Consider the following 22,940-nt stretch of genomic DNA (forward strand, 5'->3'; position numbering starts at 1 on the left):
TGTTATGGTCTGGGATGCATTTTCCTGGTATGGAATGGGCTCCCTAATTGTTCTGGAAGAGACTTTGAATGGTACGCGGTATGTTGAGCTGCTCGGAGACCATCTCCACCTATTTTTGGCCTTCCAGCGCCCAGACGGTTCTGCGGTGTTTCAAGATGATAACGCGCCGCCACATCGCTCCCACTTCTCCCGGGAATGGTTCCAGGAACACGCAGCGGAGGTCTAACGACTGCCATGGCCACCCAGGAGCCCCGATATGAACCCTGTCGAGCATATCTGGGATGCCTTGGAACGCAGGCTCCGTGCCATGGATCCTGCACCCACGAACAGACCAGCATTGGCGGCCGCTCTGCAAACGATTTGGTGTCAGCGGCGTCCAGAGGACTACCAGAGACTTGTCGACTCACTTCCACGGCGTCTCACTGCAGTTCGCAGGGCCAGAGGAGGCCCCACACGCTATTAGGTGACTATCCCATGTCATATGCTAAGTCACCGTATGTTATAAAATATTCACTGAGTTAAAGAATAACTATCTCCTCGACAATGTGTCATGGTCCACTTATCCACTGTTTCCAGTCTTACAGATCTCGCAGCACCACTGCAAAATTATCATATATTATTGCTAGACTCTGTAGGCCTATATGTCTATAAAGAAAAATATATATATTTCGGTTGTAAACTTACTTGTTCCATATGGGGAATTAAAGCATTCAGGAAGAATGACCATTTGGGATCCATTGTTTTTGGCAATCTTTATCTGTTCCGCCGCTCGTTGTACATTCGCTGCTTTGTCTTTGCCCACTAGAAGCTGGATTAATCCAATACGGAAATCTAGGACAGGAAGCAATCAATTTTAGAAACATTTCGCATTTGTATAATACATTTTCTCCGTTAAAAGGAAAAGCAGAGAATCTTGGGTATGTTTTTATGTTTAGAAGACGAGAAAGCGAGTAGACCTATAGATTATTTGGTTGTTCCCCGCTTAGTAGTCTCGTACCACGTCCGGCCCCGCGGTGTACGAGGCAACGCGTCCGCCTGTCACCCGGCGGCCCCGGGTTCGATTCCCGGCCGTGTCAGGGGTTTTTAATTGTAAATGATGAATATCCTTAGCCTGGGGACTTGGTGTTTGTGCCGTTCCTTTCCGAAATTCCAATTACACGCAGGTTGATATCATATGGTGCAAATAGGGGCAAAAGATCTCTATAGGTCGACGCACGGAACAAATGGCAATTAAAAAAAAAAAAGCCTCTTACCATGGGCGATGAAGAGTTCTCATAAATCGAAATAAAAATGAGTGTATCCACAAAAGAATGGTGAGAAAATTCTAGACCTCGTAGCTTAGAATGCTATCTATATTATTATTATTATTATTATTATTATTATTATTATTATTATTATTATTAGCCAGACCTGTGGTGTACGAATAGCATGTCTTTGGCTTATTCCTAGGCCCTGGGTTCGATTTCCGGTCAGTTCAATGATTTTAATTGTGAAAATGTGAACTGAAGAGTAGAAAGGGGTTCACCTGAAACAAGATTTTCTCAAGTTACAGGAAGAAAGCGCACAGTGAGAAGATGACGCCACAGACCTAGTATACATAGACGAACACAAGTTGCCATGGTTACAATGATGTCGGGAAATTGATGACGCTAATTCTAGATGAACACCCAGTCCGAAAACATACCCATGTTAAAAAAATACCAACATAATGCTAATGTCAGGTGGTGGTGATTATTGTTTAACCACCCTCTATTAATACTAATCAGAGGGGAAAATAGAATAGTTCCAACACTTCGGAAAATGAGGGTATGGGCCACGAAAGGCGTTAAAATTAAAGACCTCTAGGATTCGCAAACGTAATACCGTCGGGGTAATGCTAATATCAAGAAGGCTCAAGTATCTTAAGTGTATCTGTATAAGACATTTTGAAAATCATGGTAAGAAAATAGAACTCTTTGATATACTCCCTCTCATATCCTTAGGATATAAATATCCTTGGACATTATACCAGTTCTAGGATATTTGTCAAGATGTGGTGGTGGTGGTGATTATTGTTTTAAAAGGAAGTACAACTAGGCAACCATATTCTATATAACACTAATCAGAGAGTCCGGATCCATGGCTTAATGGTTAGCGTGCAGGCCTTTGGTCACAGGAGTCCCGGGTTCGATTCCCGGCGGGGTCTGGAATTTTAACCATAATTGGTTAATTTCGCTGACACGGGGGCTGGGTGTATGTGTCGTCTTCATCATCATTTCATTCTCATCACGACGCACAGGTCGTCTACGGGAGTCAAATCAAAAGACCCGCATCTGGTGAGCCGAACTTGTCCTCGGACACTCCCGGCACTAAAAGCCATTAATCAGAGAGAAAAAATGGAAAGAATCCGACACTTCGAAAAATGAAGATATCGGCCAAAGAAAGACAAGGGCCACGAAGGGCGTGAAAATGAAAGACTCCCTGTGTCGGATAGGACAGATGAACGTGAGGAGCCTGGCACACGTAAGTGGAAGCAATGCCAGGACTCAGATAAGGGCCCCGTGGTCGCCAGCCCACGCTCCCTATTTGAGAGCCCCTGGGACCCCTTTTAGTCGCCTCTTACGACAGGCAGGGGATACCGTGGGTGTTATTCTACCGCCCCCACCCACAGGGGGAATTTGTCAAGAGTAGGCCTATTCATGACGATGACTATTGCATCATCTCATAATCTGCAGGCCAGGATCCATCAGGATTGTAGTTGCATTTTTTTGTTTTCGCCCTAATGATGCCAACGATGCAGGATGAGGACTCCACCAGACGCGCGCCGACTTCGGGTATTTATTGAGGGGGGCGGAGGAAAGGCATGATTAACATGAGCACAGCCATGGGGAATGATGCACAACTGTTAATGCAATATTCCTATATATTAACAATATTCACAAACATAAAAACAACACAGTAATAGAACTTGTTTCTCAAATACATTTCTGAACGAATATTATGTACGGAGTTTTCAATAACATTCAATAGTAGGCCTAAACAGAAAAAAAGTTTTAAATGTCTTATGTACGGAGCTATCGAAAATAATCACAAGTAAACAAAAAAAAGTGGAACTTGCTTCACAAATACATTTTCTGAATAAATGTCCTCTTACGGCATATCGTTCATGAAACATGAAAAGCTCGCGACCAGATGTATCACTTTAACAGTCTTCATTGGGAAATGTACTGTAGTTCTCTGAAGGAATGCCCGCTTTCCTGACATAAAATCGTCTACCACCTTCTCCAAATTTAACGCCTTAGCTAGCAGCCTCCTTATGTAAACGCAGAAGGTTCAATGAATTTAATATCTGTGGTCCTTAATTGTATGCAGATAAGTCTTAAGTCTACAGACTTTTCAGAACCAATATACACGTCTGTTTGATCTATTCGTATATTATTGATATCCTACGTAAAAACAAATGTATTCGAATGCGTAATTTCAATATCTCTCCCAAAATTTGAATGGAAATATTCTCATGCATCACAAGAGATCACATTTAAACAAATCGTAGTTCGAAAACAGCCACCTTTTTTCTGTTCGCTTTTTGAATTGTCCAGCTCTCATGTCAATATGCAGATATTGGGGAGATGATTGCATGCATCAGTCCGTATTTGGTGGACAATCTGCCGTCTCTGCTCTGGTGGCCACAATCGTTAAAGCGTTAAGTCTACAGACGTGGCCAAATTATTAGAATAAAATTGGATTTTCAGAATTTATTGACAAAAATTTTTGTTACATCGACAAATTAGGGAGATTGTTGTTTTAGTACTTTGTATGCCACCCTTTAGACTGAATGAGGGCCTTGATTCGCCTTGGCATCCCATTAATCAGTGTTTGGCATGCATTTCTGACGTCATCGTCCTTAAACCAGATTTCTTGGACCTTAGCAATGAGCTCATCCCGTGTTGTTATTTTGGTCTTTCTCAATTTTTTCTTGACAATAGCCCATAGATTTTCAATGGGGTTAATATCTGGGCTATTTCCAGGCCAATCCAGTAACTCTAAGCCGATCTGTTCCAAAAAAAATCCATGACTTTTTTGCTCTGTGGCATGGGGCACCATCCTGCATAAAGATGCAGTCTTCTCCCCCATACCATCGGTCCATTTTTGGTATCAGCTTGTGTTTCAGCACTTTTATGTACTGATCGTGTTTCATTGTCCCTTCAACAATGTATATTTCCCCGCAACCATGCCATGACATGACACTCCACACCATAATTGCCGTAGGATGTTTCACAGTTTGCTGTATACAGTCGGACTTGAACGCCTCTCCCTCCCTTCGTCTCACATATTGGCTGGTCCCTTCTCCGACGGAGAAGATACTTTCATCGCTGAAGCATACCTGATGAAAGAAATAAAGCTTCCTCTAATAACTGGTCCATTACAATGTTGTAAAATGTAGTAAACAATGGCAGGAACTTTTGTATTCCATGTAATCATAAAAGTAAATCGAATATATTAGCAGGTTTTAGCTCACAAAATAATTATAAAACCTTTGAAATACTACATACCTTCTTCCATTCATCCGCTGAGCAGTTTTGATGAATCTTGGCCCATTGAAGTCGCCGGAAGCCATGGAAGGTGTAATCTTAGCCTTCTTCTGTGGTCTCTTTGCTTTCAAGCCGCTGTTGAACAACTCTCTTCGTACAGATCTGGGGGATATATTAACCCCTCATTGCTCCATTGTCTTGCTCAGGTCAGTACTTTTAAGTTTGCGATTACTAATCACAAGATTCTTAAGTTCTGGGGCTCAAAATCTTGCTCCGTCCACACTTGGCTGCTCGGTCCTGAGCATATATTTGTCCACCATTTTCATGTTTTTTAATTCTATTCACTGAAGTTTGTGAAATACCTAATTTCTGGGCTATTGCTTGTTGTGCGTAAATCTTTTAAGCAAGTAAGGTCCTTACTATGCCAATTTTTCTTGGGGAAAAGTCACACTTTTTCCCCATAACCTCAAAATATTTCACTCACACAATAATGGAACACCACTGACTCATCAGGGTTAGAACACACTTTGAATACTTCAAAATACCTTTTAGTTGAACTGTATTACACAAAAACAATGATTAAATTGCAGTGCACAACAACAGAAACACAAAAGCTATGAACACTCGGCAGTAGTCACAAGGCGGGAAATCTCAGCTGAACAACATGTGCATTTCATCATTCATTTGTTCTTCATTCTTGCCAACTGTTGTCGAGCAAAAGTATCCCAGAGGTACAAAATATATCAAATACCATTATGCCTATCAGAATTAATCCACCACTTATCTACTTATGGGCATATTCAGCCATTTTAGGCACCATTAGACTGAAATTGAACTTTATTCTAATAATTTGGCCACGTCTGTATATGGTATGACACCATCGTTAGCCAGTTCGAATCCCGTTGGTCGAAAAATATTCACCGTCAGAATGTCGGCCAGCAGGGTAGGAGAGGTAGTGGTATACAATCTAATCACTTGATTGTGTGCCATAAGCCTGGATTCAATCCCAAACCTCTCCATAGTGTTCATATGGAGTGAGGCCATATGTTGCTGTTGATGGTGATTCATCCATCGGATGGTGACGCTAACCCTTCAGCGGACCCTTTGATACTATCGATAGGAGTAGGCTATGTGCTGGCACCAGTTTCACCTTCTCTTTTCCTATATATATATTATGCCATTCATTTCATCCCAATAAATCCTCTGATGAGGTTGACGTCAGGAAGGACATCCGGTCGTAAAAACACGGTATGGAGATTAATCTCACTTCATACCACACTCCGTACAGAAACGGGACAAGGTTTGGACACACATTTATTGTAATTTCCTTTTTAAATTGTTTTGTTAAGAGCATGGTGGGCCTTATGAAAATAGTGTTCGGTGCCGCCACCTAGCCATATTGAAGGCAGCGAATGATTGGACTTCGTTTTATTCTTTGGATAGTTTTCCATTCGCAATACCTAGAGTCGACCGTGCCAGCACCAATAACTTACGTAAATTATATATTGGTGTTCTGTGGTATTTTATTCCATACCATATAGCTGCTTTAACATCTACATTACGTCATTTGGTAATCTGGCTATTGAGCGTTAATTTCACTGCTTTTACTCATCCTTAAATATGTTTTAAAATGCTGCTCATCATATAAATTGGTTGGAGATCTGTGAGTATAGAGTAAATGCATTAAGGATACCTGGTATACAAATGTCCGGCTTTCTTTCTTTTAATCTTATGTCAATTAATGCGGTACTCCAGTTGATGCTATTTGAAACACAAATCATGTTTGTTGGCAACAAGAATTATTTCACCAAGGTTAAGGATTTACCTGAGTGACTTACTTCTACTTCCCATTCCTTCCCATTAGCGCTGCTCGAGGACAAGTCAGAAGTAACGACCGGTAATAGCCGAAAAAATAAAACGGCATCGATCGCCGAACAGGATTCTCTTAAGTTACTGGAACGAAAAGTTGATCCAATTTTGCTGTTAACTGTCGCTCTCTAATCTGACGATTCACTGCGGAATATACCCTTTTCCCACCTTTGTTTCTTTCCCATTAGTGTACAAAAGGTAAACAAACGTACCGTACAGTTGTTTACAACACAGACTGTAGAGGGAAGCCAGATCTATATTGACCTCACAATAGAAGTATGTAGGAAACATTGTAAAATTAAAATTGGAATTCAATAGGACAAATTGGGGCAAATATTCGTTTATAGGAAGAGGAGTTAGGGATTGCAATAATTTATCAATGGGGATGAGTGATATATTTCCAACTTCTTTGAAATCATTTAAGAACAGAAAAGAACTGAAACAATCTGCCATCTATGCGGCAGCCGTAAATGTAGATTAATGGTAACCGATTGATACTTGATATTAACGAAAGTTAGAGGTTAAATTGGCGTTAAACCCGTTTTCCTCGATTTATCTTTCAGCTTATAGAGCCTCCGTGGCTCAGGTGATAGCGCCGCACCGGTTTTCACCGCTGGGTTCCGTGGTTCAAATCCTGGTCACTCCATGTGAGAGGCTGGACAGGTTTTTCTCCGGGTACTCAGGTTTTCCCCGTCATCTTTCATTCCAACAATAGGCTACTCATCAATATAATTTCATTTCATTTCATCTGTCATTACCCAGAGGAGTGCGACTGGTTTCGATAGCCGACAAATCGCCGCTAGATGGGCGCTTCATTCATTCCATTCAAGACCAACTACAATATACTATTGTAAATGGTCTTGTTCCATTCCTGACCTGGTCGAATGACGTATTGTAGTTTCACTAGATAGGTACATTTGACAGTACGTAGCCAGTTTGTTTATTTTTTACGTCATCCTCGATTCTCAAAAAGCACAACAGTTAGTGATGTGGTTCTAGAAATCAGAGTTACTTGTAGCGATTACTTTGTCAGTAATTTTCACTCTAAATCGTTACTTGTCACAAAATGTAATTTTTACTTGCAATTTACTCCTAAAAATAAAATTGTAATCATTACATTTTAGTAATCGTTACATTCTAGTGATCGATATATATCGCATCGAGAGCTCGGCTACTTCGGAGTCCCAGCGCTCGCAAGGCGTCGCGCCAAGGGTTTAATTCCAGGATAAGACACGCACTCGTTCACTTACTCGCAGATTGTTGTGGTTACTGGTTGAAATTCAGATAATCGTGTACTACGTCGTCGAGACGATGGTGGTTGTAGTGATTATTGTTTTAAGGTAAAGTATACTGGGCAACATCCTCTATTATCACTATCCAGAAGGAAAAATGGAAGATATCGGCAAAAGAAAAGGAAGGGCCATGATGGGAGTAAAATGAAACTCACTGTTGGTGGGGGCATAGAATAACACCCACAGTATCCTCTGCCTATCATACGAGGCGACTAAAAGGGGCCCAGGAGCTCTTAACTTGGGAGCGTGGGTTGGGGCCACGGGGCCCTTAGCTGAGTCCTGGCATTGCTTCCACTTACTTCTGCCAGGTTCCTCAATCTATCCTATCTGACCTCCCTTGGTCAACTCTTGTTCTTTTCCGACCCCAACAGTATTAGAGCACTCGAGGCCTAGGGAGTCTTTCATTTTCACGCCCAACGTGCCCCTTGTCTTTCTTTGACTGATACCTTCATTTTTCGAAGTGTCGGGTCCCTTCCATTTCTTTCTCTCTGATTAGTGTTATATAGAGGATGGTTGCCTAGTTGTACTTCCTCTTGAAACAAAAATCACCAATACTAAGAGGATACCATGGATGTTATTCTACGAACTCCACCTACAGGGTACGTGGTCGAGAATGGAGCTAGAATAAACATGCGGCGGCGAAGGTTAAAGGAATATACATTTCCCTATCTGAATAAATATTTTGAATTAGTTATGCTGAAAGTAATGAAAACACGAATGTGGCATGCAAACTTCGCTTGGGAACAAAAATTTTGAAAGTTTGTTTAGTCCCACTTAGTGACGATAACCACTTTACGTCTGTATGCTAAAAAACACAAAATTGAAGTAATGCATTTTTTTCTTGCAAACTTTGGTATCATTCCATTCCTCTGTGAAAAAAACGTCAGTCATTCCTTAAAAGCTGTTCTGTGAAGTAATTGTAATTTTACTGATTACTTGTTGAAAAAGTAATTAGTAATTGTAACAGAGTTAACATTTTCTCAGGTAATGGTAATTGAGCCCATTTAATTTTATTTTGTAGTTTTCCCATCACTGGCAGAAATCCAAAGCAGTGCCATGTTATCGTATAAAGGGACAAGGGGCATACTATTATGCTATTAGTAAGTAAGGTGAGAAGTGTGGGGTAGTTGGTCTTTTGAATATTGAATTTTCACGACCGCATTGTAATCGAAACAGACTTTCAACGTATTAGGTCGTGTTACATACATGTAGTACGTGTTGAAGAGATGTTAAGTACAGAACAAAAATGGCCAGCCGGACACCAGAGGGACACCATGTACGTAACACGACCTAATACGTTGAAAGTCTGTTTCGATTAGTTGGTCTTTTCCTTATCAAGCCAGATCATTATTATTATTGTTATTATTATTATTCCTTCGTTATGCCCATTCAAAGAGAACATTCAAATTTGTTCGCTGGCCAGATGGTTTTCGCCTTCTTATCCTCCCAAAATCTCTTCATGAATGCACTATGTTGCATCTTGCGTTCTGTGGACCACTTCCTATCTGTTTTCTTTGTATGTTTCTCCACGGTCTTCTATGATGTCGACCATGTTATTATTATTATCCAACTTATGGCTAAATGGTTGGTCCAATAGGTTCCGGGTTCAATTTCTGGCCGGATTGGGGATTTTAACTTTCATTGGTTAATTTCTCTGGCTTGTGAGCTGAGTGTTCGTGCCATCTTCAGTAAATGAGAATTGAGAGCCTATCCTCACAGACACACAGGTAACCTATACAGCATCAAATCAAAAGATCTTCACCAAGACACATTATTTTATTTACTTTTATGGCCGTCATTGGAACACTTTAGTGTATTTTATAAAAAGGATTTTTCAGAATCCTGTCAGCCCAGCACTTCTTCATTCTCTCGGATCTTAACTTTCTTTCTTCACCTGAAATCACCTGTCCCACTGTTTGTCTGTTGACCTTGGTTTTTAGTCTGGTTTGTTTGTGTGTGAAATTTATTTTGTCTTTTTTTCTACAAAAATTTTATATTGTAATTTGTAGTTCCTCATGTCTTACTTGATTTCTATAATCCACCTAATGTTGCTCTTTCTGTTCCATAATTTTTCTATAATTTGCCTGATAATCCTGTTTCCTAGTGTCCTAAATATATGTCCAAAGAAAAAGATTCATTTCTTCTTGAGTGTGCTCATTACTGGTTCCATTTTATTGTAGACTGCTTCATTAGAAGCTAGTCTCCAGTATCCATTTTCTTAGTAGTTTTTGTTCATGCACATTCTGATTCTTCTTATCTTGAGTATTCTGTCTATTTCTGTAGTGTTAGTTGTTTTGAAAGTGTTTTCTCTTGCATATGTTATTTTGATTGTGTTACTGTTTTATAGTATTATTTATATTTTTTAAGGGGGTGAAATATCAAGGTCATTGGTCCCACGGAACCAGAAAATAGACCTACTATACTGTCACTACTGCAGTGAAGTCCATGAAGAGCTGCAAGTGGGCACCAAGCAGTTCAGTATAGCAGTCACTGGTCAACAACCTGTTCAGGTGGATCATTGGATCCAGCCCCTGCCATGTGCTAACCATTATGGAGTTTATAGCCTGTATGGTGCCTTGTTGTCATGCCTTCATGGAGTCTGCACCATATCTGAACCGTACCATCAGCTCGAAACAACTGGAACAGGGAGTCATCGGATCAGGCTACATGTCTGCAATGTCACACACCCAGGTGAAAAGATCTGTCCAGTGCTACGGTGTTAACAAGGTCACTTTGGTTGGTCTTCTTTTCCTGACATGAACAATGCACTCACCTACTGGATATGCATCTGGTACCTCTTGCATTGAATGTGAGTGTGATTTAAGCCAGTGTGGCTTGTTTGTTACCACAGAAAATTCTGGCCAGACACCGCTAATCAGTAAACATCCGTGGCCGGCCACTGTGGGTGGTAGTGCCTTCCATGAGGTATTCCCGATATACATGTGACGTGATTGATCGAGGAATGTTAAATCCACACAACTTCGGCAATGGAATATTTAATTCATCTGGCTTCCACTATCAAGACTCATTCAAAAGATGATATGTAATTTATGTCGCCTTACCACGACCAACACGATACCAGATACACACCTGATACACTGATACAGGTCTGGATACTTCCAAGATGTCACATTACGGTGGTACCACCAATTATTACCTTTAAATACTGCTATACCATGACTTTTGGCATGTCAGTGTATGGCTGCTTTGGTTTTCAAATTCAAAACGAAGTTCCCAACAGGAAACCATTATTTAATTTCACCAACGGAGAATACCAAATCAACAAAAATTGAAAATATTCAAAGGAGGCTAGGCCCATAGGATAGTTTGTACGGGCGGGGTCCTAGACTTGGGGTTATGTAGTATTTTTAATAACTTATTCTGGAAGATGAATAGCGAGTTGTATTCCACGACAGAATACCACCCATGGTATCCCCTACCACATCTACGTAATATTGACTTTTAAATCATTTTCTTGAAAGAAAAACACCTGACTATATTAGATTTTTTCCTTTCCCTAAGAGCTTGGGGGGGGGGGGGATGCGTCCCCCCCTTGCCTCCGGACATGGGCGCCCTTGGCTAGAAGTGATGTCTGAACGTTGTACATCGGAGAGGCATGGCATTCCAATTGATGAGCCCGCTGTGATATTGGGGCAAAATGCTGATTATCTTACGATTTAAGAAAGCCTGAACACTTGCAGTGATTTAACATTATTAATATTATTCCTGCATTCTAGCCAACTAAGGAAGATGTAATTTCAACTGTTTTTTATCTTCTTCCATGCTCTTAACTTTTGTCTAAAACTTTTGCTTATTTATTTGGTGTTTTTTCTTTTCCCTCCTTGAAACATGCCTTTCCTGTCTTTAGTTTTGGTTTTTCTTAGAAAGCCCTATGTGAGTGATGTTGCTCTTTAAAGGAGTCCTACACCTTACTATCTTTAAGTGTGATTACCACTTATTGCAGGACTCTCTCCAGCTCAGTGAGCCAGGCTCCTTTGGTTTTCATTCAAAGTGGGTGAAGATCTGTTTGGTCAATATCTCTGTGCTCAGTTGAGTCAAGTGGCCATAAAATGCAATATTTTCCAAACTGCGTCAGTGATCTTTTCCACGTATGTGTATTTCGTGGTTATGTCATCTTCTGAACTCCCCATTTTCTTCAACAGGATTTCCCTCATATTATTTTTATTTCTTGTTGGTACTCGTTTCAGCCAGCACGACTAATATTACAAAACTCCTGATATTTTCTCGAGTTCTTTTCTCTTTCCTTCCCCTTTTGCCAATACTCCTTTACTCTCTGGCTTGTCCTAGCTCATTCTTCTTCTGAAAATATCCTTATTGATCCTTTTAATTTCTTCTTTGAGAGATTCTTCACTTCCACAATTTTCTAGCATATTGCTTTCCTGTTTCCTACATCTTCCGTCTTGATCCCATGTTTTTGTAAATTGTGATCGATTTCTTTCACCCATGGGACTCAGATTTTCTTTTTCTCGTGGAATGTGAGGATCTTATATCATCGTTGCACCTGAAAAACTTGCCATGTGATAATAATGTGCGAGAAATACTGACCCGCAGCACATACCGTATATCATAAGAGTGAAAATTCTTTGAAATTACTCACATAATATTGAACCTTACCAGGCCAAGTTCTAAGCTGAAATATTTCACATAGTGATTTTTGCAGGCATAATGACAATATGCTATTCTTTGAGTGTCCATTCTCAATGATGATATTATTATTATTAGAGGAAAGCTGCCAAATATGGAATATCATTTACAGTTTTAATGATGGAGAGTAAACTAATTGGAATACAACTATTTCCAATCCCCATAAAGAAACAAGGTTCTTCTTCTTCTTCTTTTACAGCCTCATTGGACCACTTCAGTCAATAATTTTCTGGTCATCTTCTTTGATAGGATTCCTTTACGAATTGCCCAGTAGTTTTTCATTCATTCTGACCTTTAATGTCGTTCCTCATCTGTAAATACCGTTTTCATTGTATGTCGTTTGTGCTATTTTATTGTTTACATCTTATTTTTATGTTTTCAGTTTCTTTATATTTTCTGATTTGTTTTGTAAATAATCCAGAGTTATTTCTAGTTCTTCCATATCCTCTCTAATTTCTTTAATCCATCTTACTTGTTGTTTCAGATTCCAGAGTTCTATAATTTTTCTTGGTAATCTGGTTTCTGGCGTCCTCATAATGTGAACAAAAAAGGGATCTTCTTCTTCCATAGAGCATCTGTTATGCGCTCCAGTTCTCTTTTCACCAATTCATTTGGCACTATCCACCATTGTCCATCTTTTTGATATTTTTTAATTTATGCATGTTCTAGCTATTGTTCTCTCTACTTATCGGATTTTTTCAATTCTGTTTCTCTGAATGACTAAAAGACAGTTTCACTTCTGTACGTCAATAATAATAATAATAATAATAATAATAATAATAATAATAATAATAATAATAATAATAATAATAATAATAATAATAATAATAATAATACCGGAGGTACACCAGCCCCGCGCATTTAAATTAAGCACCGTGGAAATGCCATTTGAAATATAAAGCTTGCAACAACTAATACAAGTAGTTTGAACATTTCTCAACAGATGTCGCTCCTATGAACTTATGTTGTGCTCTCTGGTGTGAAGATGAACTATTAAAATTCAAGAGTACCAGGTGAGTTGGCCGTGTGGGCACGGGCGCACAGCTGTTAGCTCGCATCCAGGAGTTAGTGGGTTCGAACCCCACTGTCAGCAGCCCTGAAGATGGTTTTCCACAGTTTCCCATTTTCACACTAGGCAAATGCTGGGGCAGTACCTTACTTAAGGCCACGGCCGCTTCCTTTCCATTCCAAGGCCTTTCCTGTTCCATCGTCGCCATAAGACCTATCTGTGTCGGTGCGACGTAAAGCAAATAGCAAAATTCAAGAGTAATTTTGTATGTTAAGGTTTCCAAAACTGAATTGTTTATACTTTGTTTTCAGTGCTCTAAAGTTTACAACACTTCTATCTCTTCCCGCCAACTTAAGATGTTGGCCAATGAAAAATGTTTTACATTTATTTTTCGACCAATCAAAACTTTCTGTTATTTACATGATCATCCAATGAGAATTGGGGGTGTGTCGGGCCCTTGGCCCAGAATATTCTGGAACCTTCCCCTCTGCTACAAAAGCTGGCACGTTTCTGACCAGGTTGTCTTTGTGATCACTCCAGTCTGCAGTCTAGTGTGTGTTCGTAACGGAGGCTCCTCGTCCATCTTCTGGAGGTCAACCAGCTCAAGGTAATGGCAGATCCAGTTTAAAATCTGATAGCCTTTCAAAGCTATCTCGAGGGGAAGGTTTTAATCTTTAGTAATGTAAATTCATTTTCTAAAATGTAAATTTCAAACTCTAAATGTAAACACCAAACAAGCTGAAAGAAGTTAACCGTAATCAGGGAATAGAGAGTGAGGTACCCTCTCGTATTCCCTCTCAACTTGATTTTGAGAACTATGATTTTGTAACCTTTTCTATCTTGTAATTTCTGTAACTTTAATATTTTTCTCTATCTAGTCACCTCAGTAGTATAGGCTTATCCTCTGTAGCGTCAGGCCATAAGCCCAAATAGGGTTTTATACATTTAATGTAAATTTTTACGAGTGCAAGAGTTCGCCTCCTCACCATTTTGGTTTTTGGGCCAGTAATTTAACTTTTTGTTTTTACCAAAGGCCATGTAGAATGGGTACTTGTTACCCCTGTTTAACTCCATTTATTTCATGTTAAAGATATCAGACTGTTGACCAGTTAAGGTAGTGAATATTGTTTAATTTTGTTAAATATAGGTTGTGCCTTTGATAGGCCTGAAGAGTGTGAATTTTCAAAAATAGATTCCTAAGTGTAAACCCTGCAAAGATGCTCTTACTGTTGATGTAAAAGAAATTGGGAGATCCGTCTCCTTGACTATTGATTTAAAGAAGCAGTAGTGCTCAGGTAAAAATTGTAATTGGGAGCTTCAAGTTCAGCACGTAAAATGGTTATATGATTATTCTAGATTGTTTTTATAGTTTGTTAATTTTTTAGATTGTTTTTATAGTTCAAGAGCTAAAATTGTACCTGGTTTTGACATTTTATTGGCAAAGTAGAAAATCTGAAAAGAAAAAAAGGGGAAAGACTAATAAAAATAAAACTGCCAATTTTGAAGTTTTAATTCAATCTTTTGATTTTCATATATTCACCCATTCATGCCCACACCTTCTTTCACCTCTGTGATCCACAAAAGCACGGTAATAATAATAATAATAATAATAATAATAATAATAATAATAATAATAATTAGGGGGCGGATTTCTATGACCTAAAAATGTATGAAATATGTATGCACTTATGACCTAAAAAACATAAAAATATGACCTATAAAATTCAAAATATGACTTAATGAATAGCATCTACGTTACATAGAAGCACTTTTATTACGATTGCTACAGGCTGCAATTAATTTACAGTTTAAAAAATGTTTGATTCTTCGAAATCTTTAAACCCAATATCAACTAAAATGATGAATAATTCATGAACTCGTTAAGGTTACACTGCATATTCCTAGGCAAGGACGGACTCTGTGGAAGACATAAACACTACAGTTAATTTCACTGTTCACTATTCAATCAGTTTTAATTTATACACAAAACATATGTTATTTGAATGAAACTTTCATACTTGATCTATTCTCCATTATCAGAATTGTTGCAATTTATGACCACATGCATCTTAAGATTGTTGAATGAGAATCCCCTTCTGTTGTCGCTGAGTATCGTCTTGTAGCGAGAAAAACTTCTTTCGACATCACATGATGTAACGGGAGCGTACTTGAATAGAGTTAAATCACTTGGAGAAAATTCCTGGAAATCTGCAGATGAAGGGTTTCCACAAAGAATGTCTCTTATTCCATGCAGGTACACAAGTCCGCTATTTTTTTCCAGTATATTTTCTAATTTTCTACACACCCTAGATGCTATTGTTCCTTTCGCATGCTTTAATTTCTGTTCAATGCACTTTACAACATCCAGTGCATTGCTTAGTTCTGCACCTGAAACTTCCAGTTGCGTGATTGCTCCAGATAAAGAATTAAAATTGGACTTTATGTAAGCCAGGTCCGCTTTTAATGAAGTGCTTGAAAATAAATCTTGAGTGGTTTTTATGGAGGACGATTCTGCAGGATCAAAAGACCAGTGGCGGATCGTGACATTTTACTCTGGCAGGGCTGTGCCGTCATCTCCTCCCCCCCCCCCCCCTTCCAACGGCCCAGTTTTCACTGTCCAGCACCACGATAATTGTAGATGAAATATAATAATAATAATAATAATAATAATAATAATCCGATGACACTGGCTAAATACTGTACGACCGGGCGAGTTGGCCGTGCGCGTAGAGGCGCGCGGCTGTGAGCTTGCATCCGGGAGATAGTAGGTTAGAATCCCACTATCGGCAGCCCTGAAGATGGTTTTCCGTGGTTTCCCATTTTCACACCAGGCAAATGCTGGGGCTGTACCTTAATTAATGCCACGGCCGCTTCCTTCCAACTCCTAGCCCTTTCCTATCCCATCGTCGCCATAAGACCTATCTATGTCGGTGCGACGTAAAGCCCCTAGCAATAATAATAATAATAATAAACACTGTACGTATCTTCTTCCGAGGCAGAACGATCACGTAGCGAAAATCAGATTTCTGTACATAAAAACCGTACTTACACATCGTGCCTTGAAGTTCCACCTTCTGGTGGCATTTCTTGGGATGCGCCTTTTTACCACTTCGTCCAAAACAGCAGTTCGTTTCGCAGATTTTGAAAAAATGATGAAAACCCTTCTAAATTACTAAAAACAGATCCTGACCTGCTTATTCTGAGTAGCGCATCGCTCAACAATTAAATTTAATTGATGCGCGTAGCAGTACACAAAATGAGCGTTTTTGTAAACGACCTTGACCCTTGCTTGAACGCCAGTCTGCCTTTCACTCATTACTGAAAGGCCGTCGTACGTCTGCGCAATGACTTTGTCCGGAGTTTGGTCCAACTGAAGTTTTTCTAACTCCTGGAATACTGCAGAATACTTCTGCTGAGTGGTTATCAGGCAACACAAAACTTATGAATTTTTCATTTATTTTGCTACCCAGCTCGTACCGTACAACAAAAACGAGTTAAGATAAGGTGGAACAATCGGTGGTTTCATCAACTTGAATTGCCACAAAATTTGTCTGAGAGATTTCTTCCGAAATCATTTGATGGCACACGGCATAGATTGAATTCAGAAGCTCGTTCTGTATGGTATTAGATAACCCAACAAATACTCTGTTATTTGCTCTTTCGATATGTTCTTTCAGTGTGCTGTCTAGCTCTGACATTAAATTGACTAAACCTCGAAAAATGCCTGGTTTATCAGACAGACGTGGTCCCTGAGCGCTAGTTCAAACTTCCCACAGAACTTAATAGCATCAATTAATTTACTAAGAATGTATCAATTCTTCGAAACCTGTTCATTTGATTGTTTAATTTTAAGTCTGTATGCGCTGTCTAATTGGCATCGAATATCTACTCTACCAAGCATAGCAAATTCAATACCAGCGTTTATATGCTTCACGCTCAGTTTATGCTTTTTCACCTAGGTGTTTTATGTCTGATACCCCGAATGATATCCATGGAGCGTCAACGACATTCATTGCTAAACAAGAGTAACAGAAGAACGCATTCTTTATCTCACATCTGCACAACCAGTCAGCCTGCTTATAAAGTGACGGACTGAATTTCCTAGTATATGCATTTTGTTCTTGTGCAATATTTAAATTCGGCCGAGGAGACCCTAATTTCTTCAATTCTATCCTATGTTCAAAACTTAAATTCCCGTCACTACTTAAAATACTATTTTCAGAATTCATCTTCCTTGTCTTCCTAAATTAAGACTGTAACATTTAGTTTTCAAATGGGCAGGTAAGTCCTAAACACACGAATGAAGATATTAAAACGACACTTAAAACTGAAGGTAGAATTTACAATGCTATTTAAACTATTATGGTACCGTAGTTTTATCTACTGGACACTTGCACAGCAACATTACACTACAATAGCATTTAAACACACACTCATTAGCCGGCTAACAGCTACTGCAATCACGGCTACTCCTGTTTCACTGATCACAAACGACAATGACATTCACGAGAACAAACAAACAATGCACGCCAGAATTCCTTTCGGCTTCCTCAAATCTCAAAGAAATGTGACCAACGTACAAATAGTGCCGTCACATTATGATTAGATTTTAAATATTTATTTTAGCTTATTTTTAGAATTGAATTGTTTAAATAGTCAGTCTAATGGAATCCACTGTTTTGTAAACAGTTTTGGAATTAACCTCTAACAACAGTTAACGTAAGACGTGTGGGAAAAGGCCTAGGTACATTGTAAAGTGGTTGGCGACATTGCTACGGGCTCTGCCGGACAGCCCATATAACCTTCAAGTATTAAATGCTCTAAGCACTCTTCCTTCCCCTGACAAGCCCAAATCGTCTTCCAAGGCTCCTCCCGCACCCCTCACTCTTGTTAAACTCTAGGAGCTTACTGAGGGCTCTCCTGCCAGCACCCGACCGCCTAATGTCTGAAGAGAAAACATTATGCTGGACCAAAGAGAAAACATCGTGCTTGCTGAACGGATGCCACGGTCAGACAGAATTTGCCTTGTCTTTGAAAATAAAAAAAGTGAAACGTTTACAGCCAAAACAATAAAGATAACAATGAATAACTGAATAACACAGTACCATAAGGTAGACTTTGCTGCATTGTCCATCTCTTTATATAATCAGCTACGGAGTGAAATTATGTTACGTGTTTTAGTAAAGGCGGCGGGGCGGCGCCCGAAAGCCCTTCAAGCACGAACCGCCACTGCAAAAGACTTCACGATCTTCTCCACGACATCTAAGTTGTTGCAGTAGTACACTGCGGCATCAAGCCAAGTCCCCCATCGCGTTATAACTGGCTTGGGAGGTAGGGGTAGTGAAGGTGCTTCTTGAAATTTCTGAACGCAAAGCGGAGCTTTGACAAACACTTTCTTACAGTTCGATATTAATTTATCAACTTCAGGGTAGCTACTTCTAACTTCTTCAGCTGCCCTATGCAAGGCATGTGCAAGACATGTCACATGTATCATTTTCGGGTATAGCATTTTAAGTCCCTTGGCTGCCTTCACCATATACGGAGCAGCGTCAGTTACAAATAGAAAAATGTGCTCTCTCTTTGCCCCGTTTGGCCACAACAGATTCATTGAATTGTCGAAGAGAACTGCAATGGTGGAATGGTTTGTCTTCTCTAGCACTTCACATGTCAGGAGGAATGTATCTCCAGGCCGGTCTTCCTTCAGCGTGCCAACAATCACATTTGCTACATATCTTCCATCCACATCTGTGGTCTCGTCTATTGAAACCCATATCTTACTGTCTCCCACGCCACGCCTTATTATATCCAACATCTCTTCATAACAATGGGTCAGATAGTCCTTCCTGAGAGTAGATTCGTTGGGAACAGAATGCTTTGTATATTTTTCAAGAAACTGTCTGAAGCTTCGACTGTTAAGTTTCTTTAAAGGAATGTTAGACGAAACCATCATCTTGCAGAGATCTTGTGAAAATTGTGAACACTGTGAACTTGATGTCGGGGTTTCGAATAGCAGACGTTGCCTATTTTTGAGTGCAGAATATCTAGTTACACAATTCTTAAGTTTTACAGTATTACAGTGTTGTTGCACAGAGAAGCGTTTTTCAGCAGTAACTTTTACCTCACACAATTTACAGAATAATATCACTCCATCCGTACTGAATATGTTTTCACCGAACTCGCGAACAAAACTTCGCAACTTTCCACAAATTGAGACTTTCGTTTTAGGCATATTGAAAGGAACTGAATGACTGAAGCTCCCTGATGACCAAGGTCATTCAGTGTGTTGAAGGTGGAAGAGGGAAGGGGAAGGGAGAGATAAGAACAATGACAAATAACTGCAGAATTACCTCTGCTTCCGTGTAAATGATTGCCCGGTTTCCAGGAATTGACCCAGCTAGCAAACAATAGCTCTTACCTGTTAGAAACATTCCATACACTACTTTATAATGGTTCTTCAGTAGTATATTCCAGTCTATCCTGAAAAATAATTTCTAGAGCTTATTCTGATTTTTATAATACGAAATTAAAATTAAAATTACCAAAATATGCTGTTATAATGATATTTTGTTGAAAATATGCCATAAAACTTAAGAAAGCCTAAATATGCATTTATATGCCCAATAAAACATGTTTAATTTTGATCATCATGCTTGGAAACGTGTTGAAAATACAAGACTATAAGATATAATGTTAAGGAAAAAAATATGACTGGTCATGGAAATCCGCCCCCTAATAATAATAATAATAATAATAATAATAATAATAATAATAATAATAATAATAATCCCAAACCCTCAAGAAATGCTCAGAAAAATTCGGCCTACAAATCTCCTCCTCAAAAACCAAGGTCATGTGCAACCGCTGCAACCTCCAGAATTTGAACACGAAATTTGGCACAGTCGAAAAACTAACTAAGTTCCAATATCTTGGAGAAATTGTAGTACCAACAGGAAAAGAACAGAAGGCCCTCGAGGTCCGCATCCAGAGAATGAAGAGACCCCTCAGCCGAACGCAAAACATTTACAACAAAAAATGCCTCTCAATCTTCACCAAAATTCAACATTACAACACCGTGATCAGACCTGAAATATTATACGCGAGTGAAACACTGGATCTCCACAGAAAAAAAAAGAGTACTCGAAGACATCCTGAAAGAGGAACATAACATCATCAGAAAAATCCTCGGCCCAAAACTGATTGATGAAGGATACCAACTGCAATCTCGTACAAAAACCGAGGAGCTCTCAAACCCTGCAGCCGATATCAGAAAAAGATGCCTAAAAATTTTACGGACACATCAAATGCCTTCCAGAAAACAGCCTGACAAGAATCTTACTAGAGGCAACAGAAAACATCAAAACAAATAGGTGGACATCGGAAGTCCTCCAAGACCCAAAAATCGGGAATCAAAGTGGCCGACATCGCAGACTGAATCCGCTACAGAATGGAAAGCAACAAGTGGGAAGTAGAGTCAGAGAGAAACCACAAGGAGAAGACAGGAGCCAAGTGGACAGAAGAACGAAGAACCAAGATGGGAGAAAAATTGAAGGCTGCCTGGCAAAGAAAGAAATGTACAACTTCTAAGTGAGCTTTGCGTGATCAATTTTCAGGTCTTTTTTACATCTAATATCAATAATAATAATAATATATAATATTATATTATTTGAAAGTCTTTTGATGGCTGTAAAATAAGGCATAAAAGTTAGCACAAAAGTTGAAGTCTCGAAACAATATCTTCCATAAACTGTGAGGAACTACCCGGGGATATTCAACCTTGGGTTTGGTGTATTTAAGTGCTGAATACTGTGCACCAGTTTGGATGAACAGTCGTCATACCACAAAGTGCATCATATCTGGCACAATCACATCTACTCCAGTTCATTGGCTTCCACTCCTAATTGGTATAATGCTACATGATCTATGCCAATCTAATACACTTATGAAGGAATTCCACAAGATCTTGAGAAATCCTAGTCTACCCGTGCATTGTGACCTTCCACTTTTGAATCTTAACAGACTAAAATCATGCCATCCAACTCTGCATGATGCTGCTGACATGGATGCTAAGGAGTGGAAACGTAGATGGGAAGCAGCAACAGATGTGCGCCTGCATACCTTCTTCTCAGGCCCCAGACTTCCAAGCGGATCCCACCTACCATGCAAGACCTGGACTGTCTTGAATTGAATCAGAACAGGACATGGCCGGTGCAGAGCCACTCTCCATAAGTGGAAAAAGCTACCTAACCCCGACTGTGACTGCAGAACTTCACACCAGACTATTCATCATATCATCAGGAAATGTAAGATTCGAGCCTATCACAGTGATGAAGATGACTTCCTGCTGGTAACTCCAGATGTTGTACGCTGTACTGAAAAACTTGATATTCAGTTGTGAAGTACAAATTACTTTGTTTCTCACCTGTAAATATGTATATTGTCTGTATAAACCATACGCTAAATAAATACGGCATAAACTTGGGTTCTTCTTAACCTCCTAAGACCCCCGGTATAGTATACTATACCTTAGGTTTGAGGCATGATGTGGCCTCTTGTATTGTCACTTGCTGCATTTCTAGCACATGGTGACATCTGTGGGAACTAGTGAGAACTATCAGTGCAGAAAAAATCAGAATATGCTTTAACTCTTTTCTTAACCCCAGAACCTAGTTTAAGTCAAATCTTCCAAAAATCCAAGTCCCGGGTCTCAGGAGGTTAAAACAGATCATGTTGATTTATATGTTATAATACCATTTTTTGAGTTTAGAGAAAATCTTGACTTGTGCTATGTGGGGCATTGTGTGAAATCATGCTCAAGCCAGGTTTTTAAAAGTTAAGGTATGGAAAGAACATATCTGTAACAAACAGGAAAAAGTTGTAGCATTTCGAGCCTAAAGAGAAAGATGGGATGAAAAGTGACAGAAAAGCAACTTACATCCTCGCTTACTTAAGTTGCTGTAGAGGGTCTGCTGCACCAAACTGAGGGTGTTGCAGGCTGATAGTGAGGCGGAGAGTGTGTTGGCTGGGATAGTGGGAGTGACCTGAAGTGTGGACATAGGGGAGGGTGTGGAATGGGAAGGAAAACTAGAATGCTGATTCGTGTTCGGATGAGATTTCTTATTCAAAGAACGGTTAAAAAACTTATTAATTACCACGTTTTGTTTTACTAAATTGTTTTAAATGACGACGACTTTCTAGGATTTGATTAGTAATGTTTGCAGGTTACCCATTTCTTGTTATGTGATACCTTTATGTTTTAATTTTAAATGGTATTTAAGCTATAGCTGATGATGTCCCCGATAAAAGGACGAAACATGTACAAGTTGATTGTAATTAGATTTATAATTGTCTAAGAACTCTTTTATAAAAATTTGTAAGATGGAAGATAAGAATGTCAACAGATACCTAACGAATTGCTCGAAGCACAAGCTGTCTCACTGTCTGACCTCGGACGTGCAATGATGTCGTACACAAGTACAGCCAGGAGAAGCAGTTGCGAATACCCCTGTATTCCATAATAGGCAAATATTCCATACATAGCGTCTTCTTCTTCTGGCTTCATGGCTAAATGGTTAGCGTGCTGGCCTTTGATCCAGG

General features: G+C 39.5%; 1 protein-coding gene across 1 annotated transcript in view; it reads right to left on the minus strand.

Moving 5' to 3' along the window:
* The window catches only part of LOC136885649 (omega-amidase NIT2-like), a 48,665-nt gene extending 25,760 nt beyond the window's left edge, over positions 1-22,905 (minus strand). The window contains exons 1-3 of the mRNA XM_068229899.1: positions 22,782-22,905; positions 5,613-5,672; positions 685-831 (exon numbers count right to left, since the gene is read on the minus strand). Coding sequence (XP_068086000.1) covers positions 685-831; positions 5,613-5,672; positions 22,782-22,905 — 331 coding nt within the window. The remainder of the gene's footprint in view (positions 1-684; positions 832-5,612; positions 5,673-22,781) is intronic.
* Between the last annotated feature and the right edge of the window lie 35 nt (positions 22,906-22,940).

Source organism: Anabrus simplex, chromosome 1 (genome assembly GCF_040414725.1).
Source record: "Anabrus simplex isolate iqAnaSimp1 chromosome 1, ASM4041472v1, whole genome shotgun sequence".
NCBI lineage: Eukaryota > Metazoa > Arthropoda > Insecta > Orthoptera > Tettigoniidae > Anabrus > Anabrus simplex.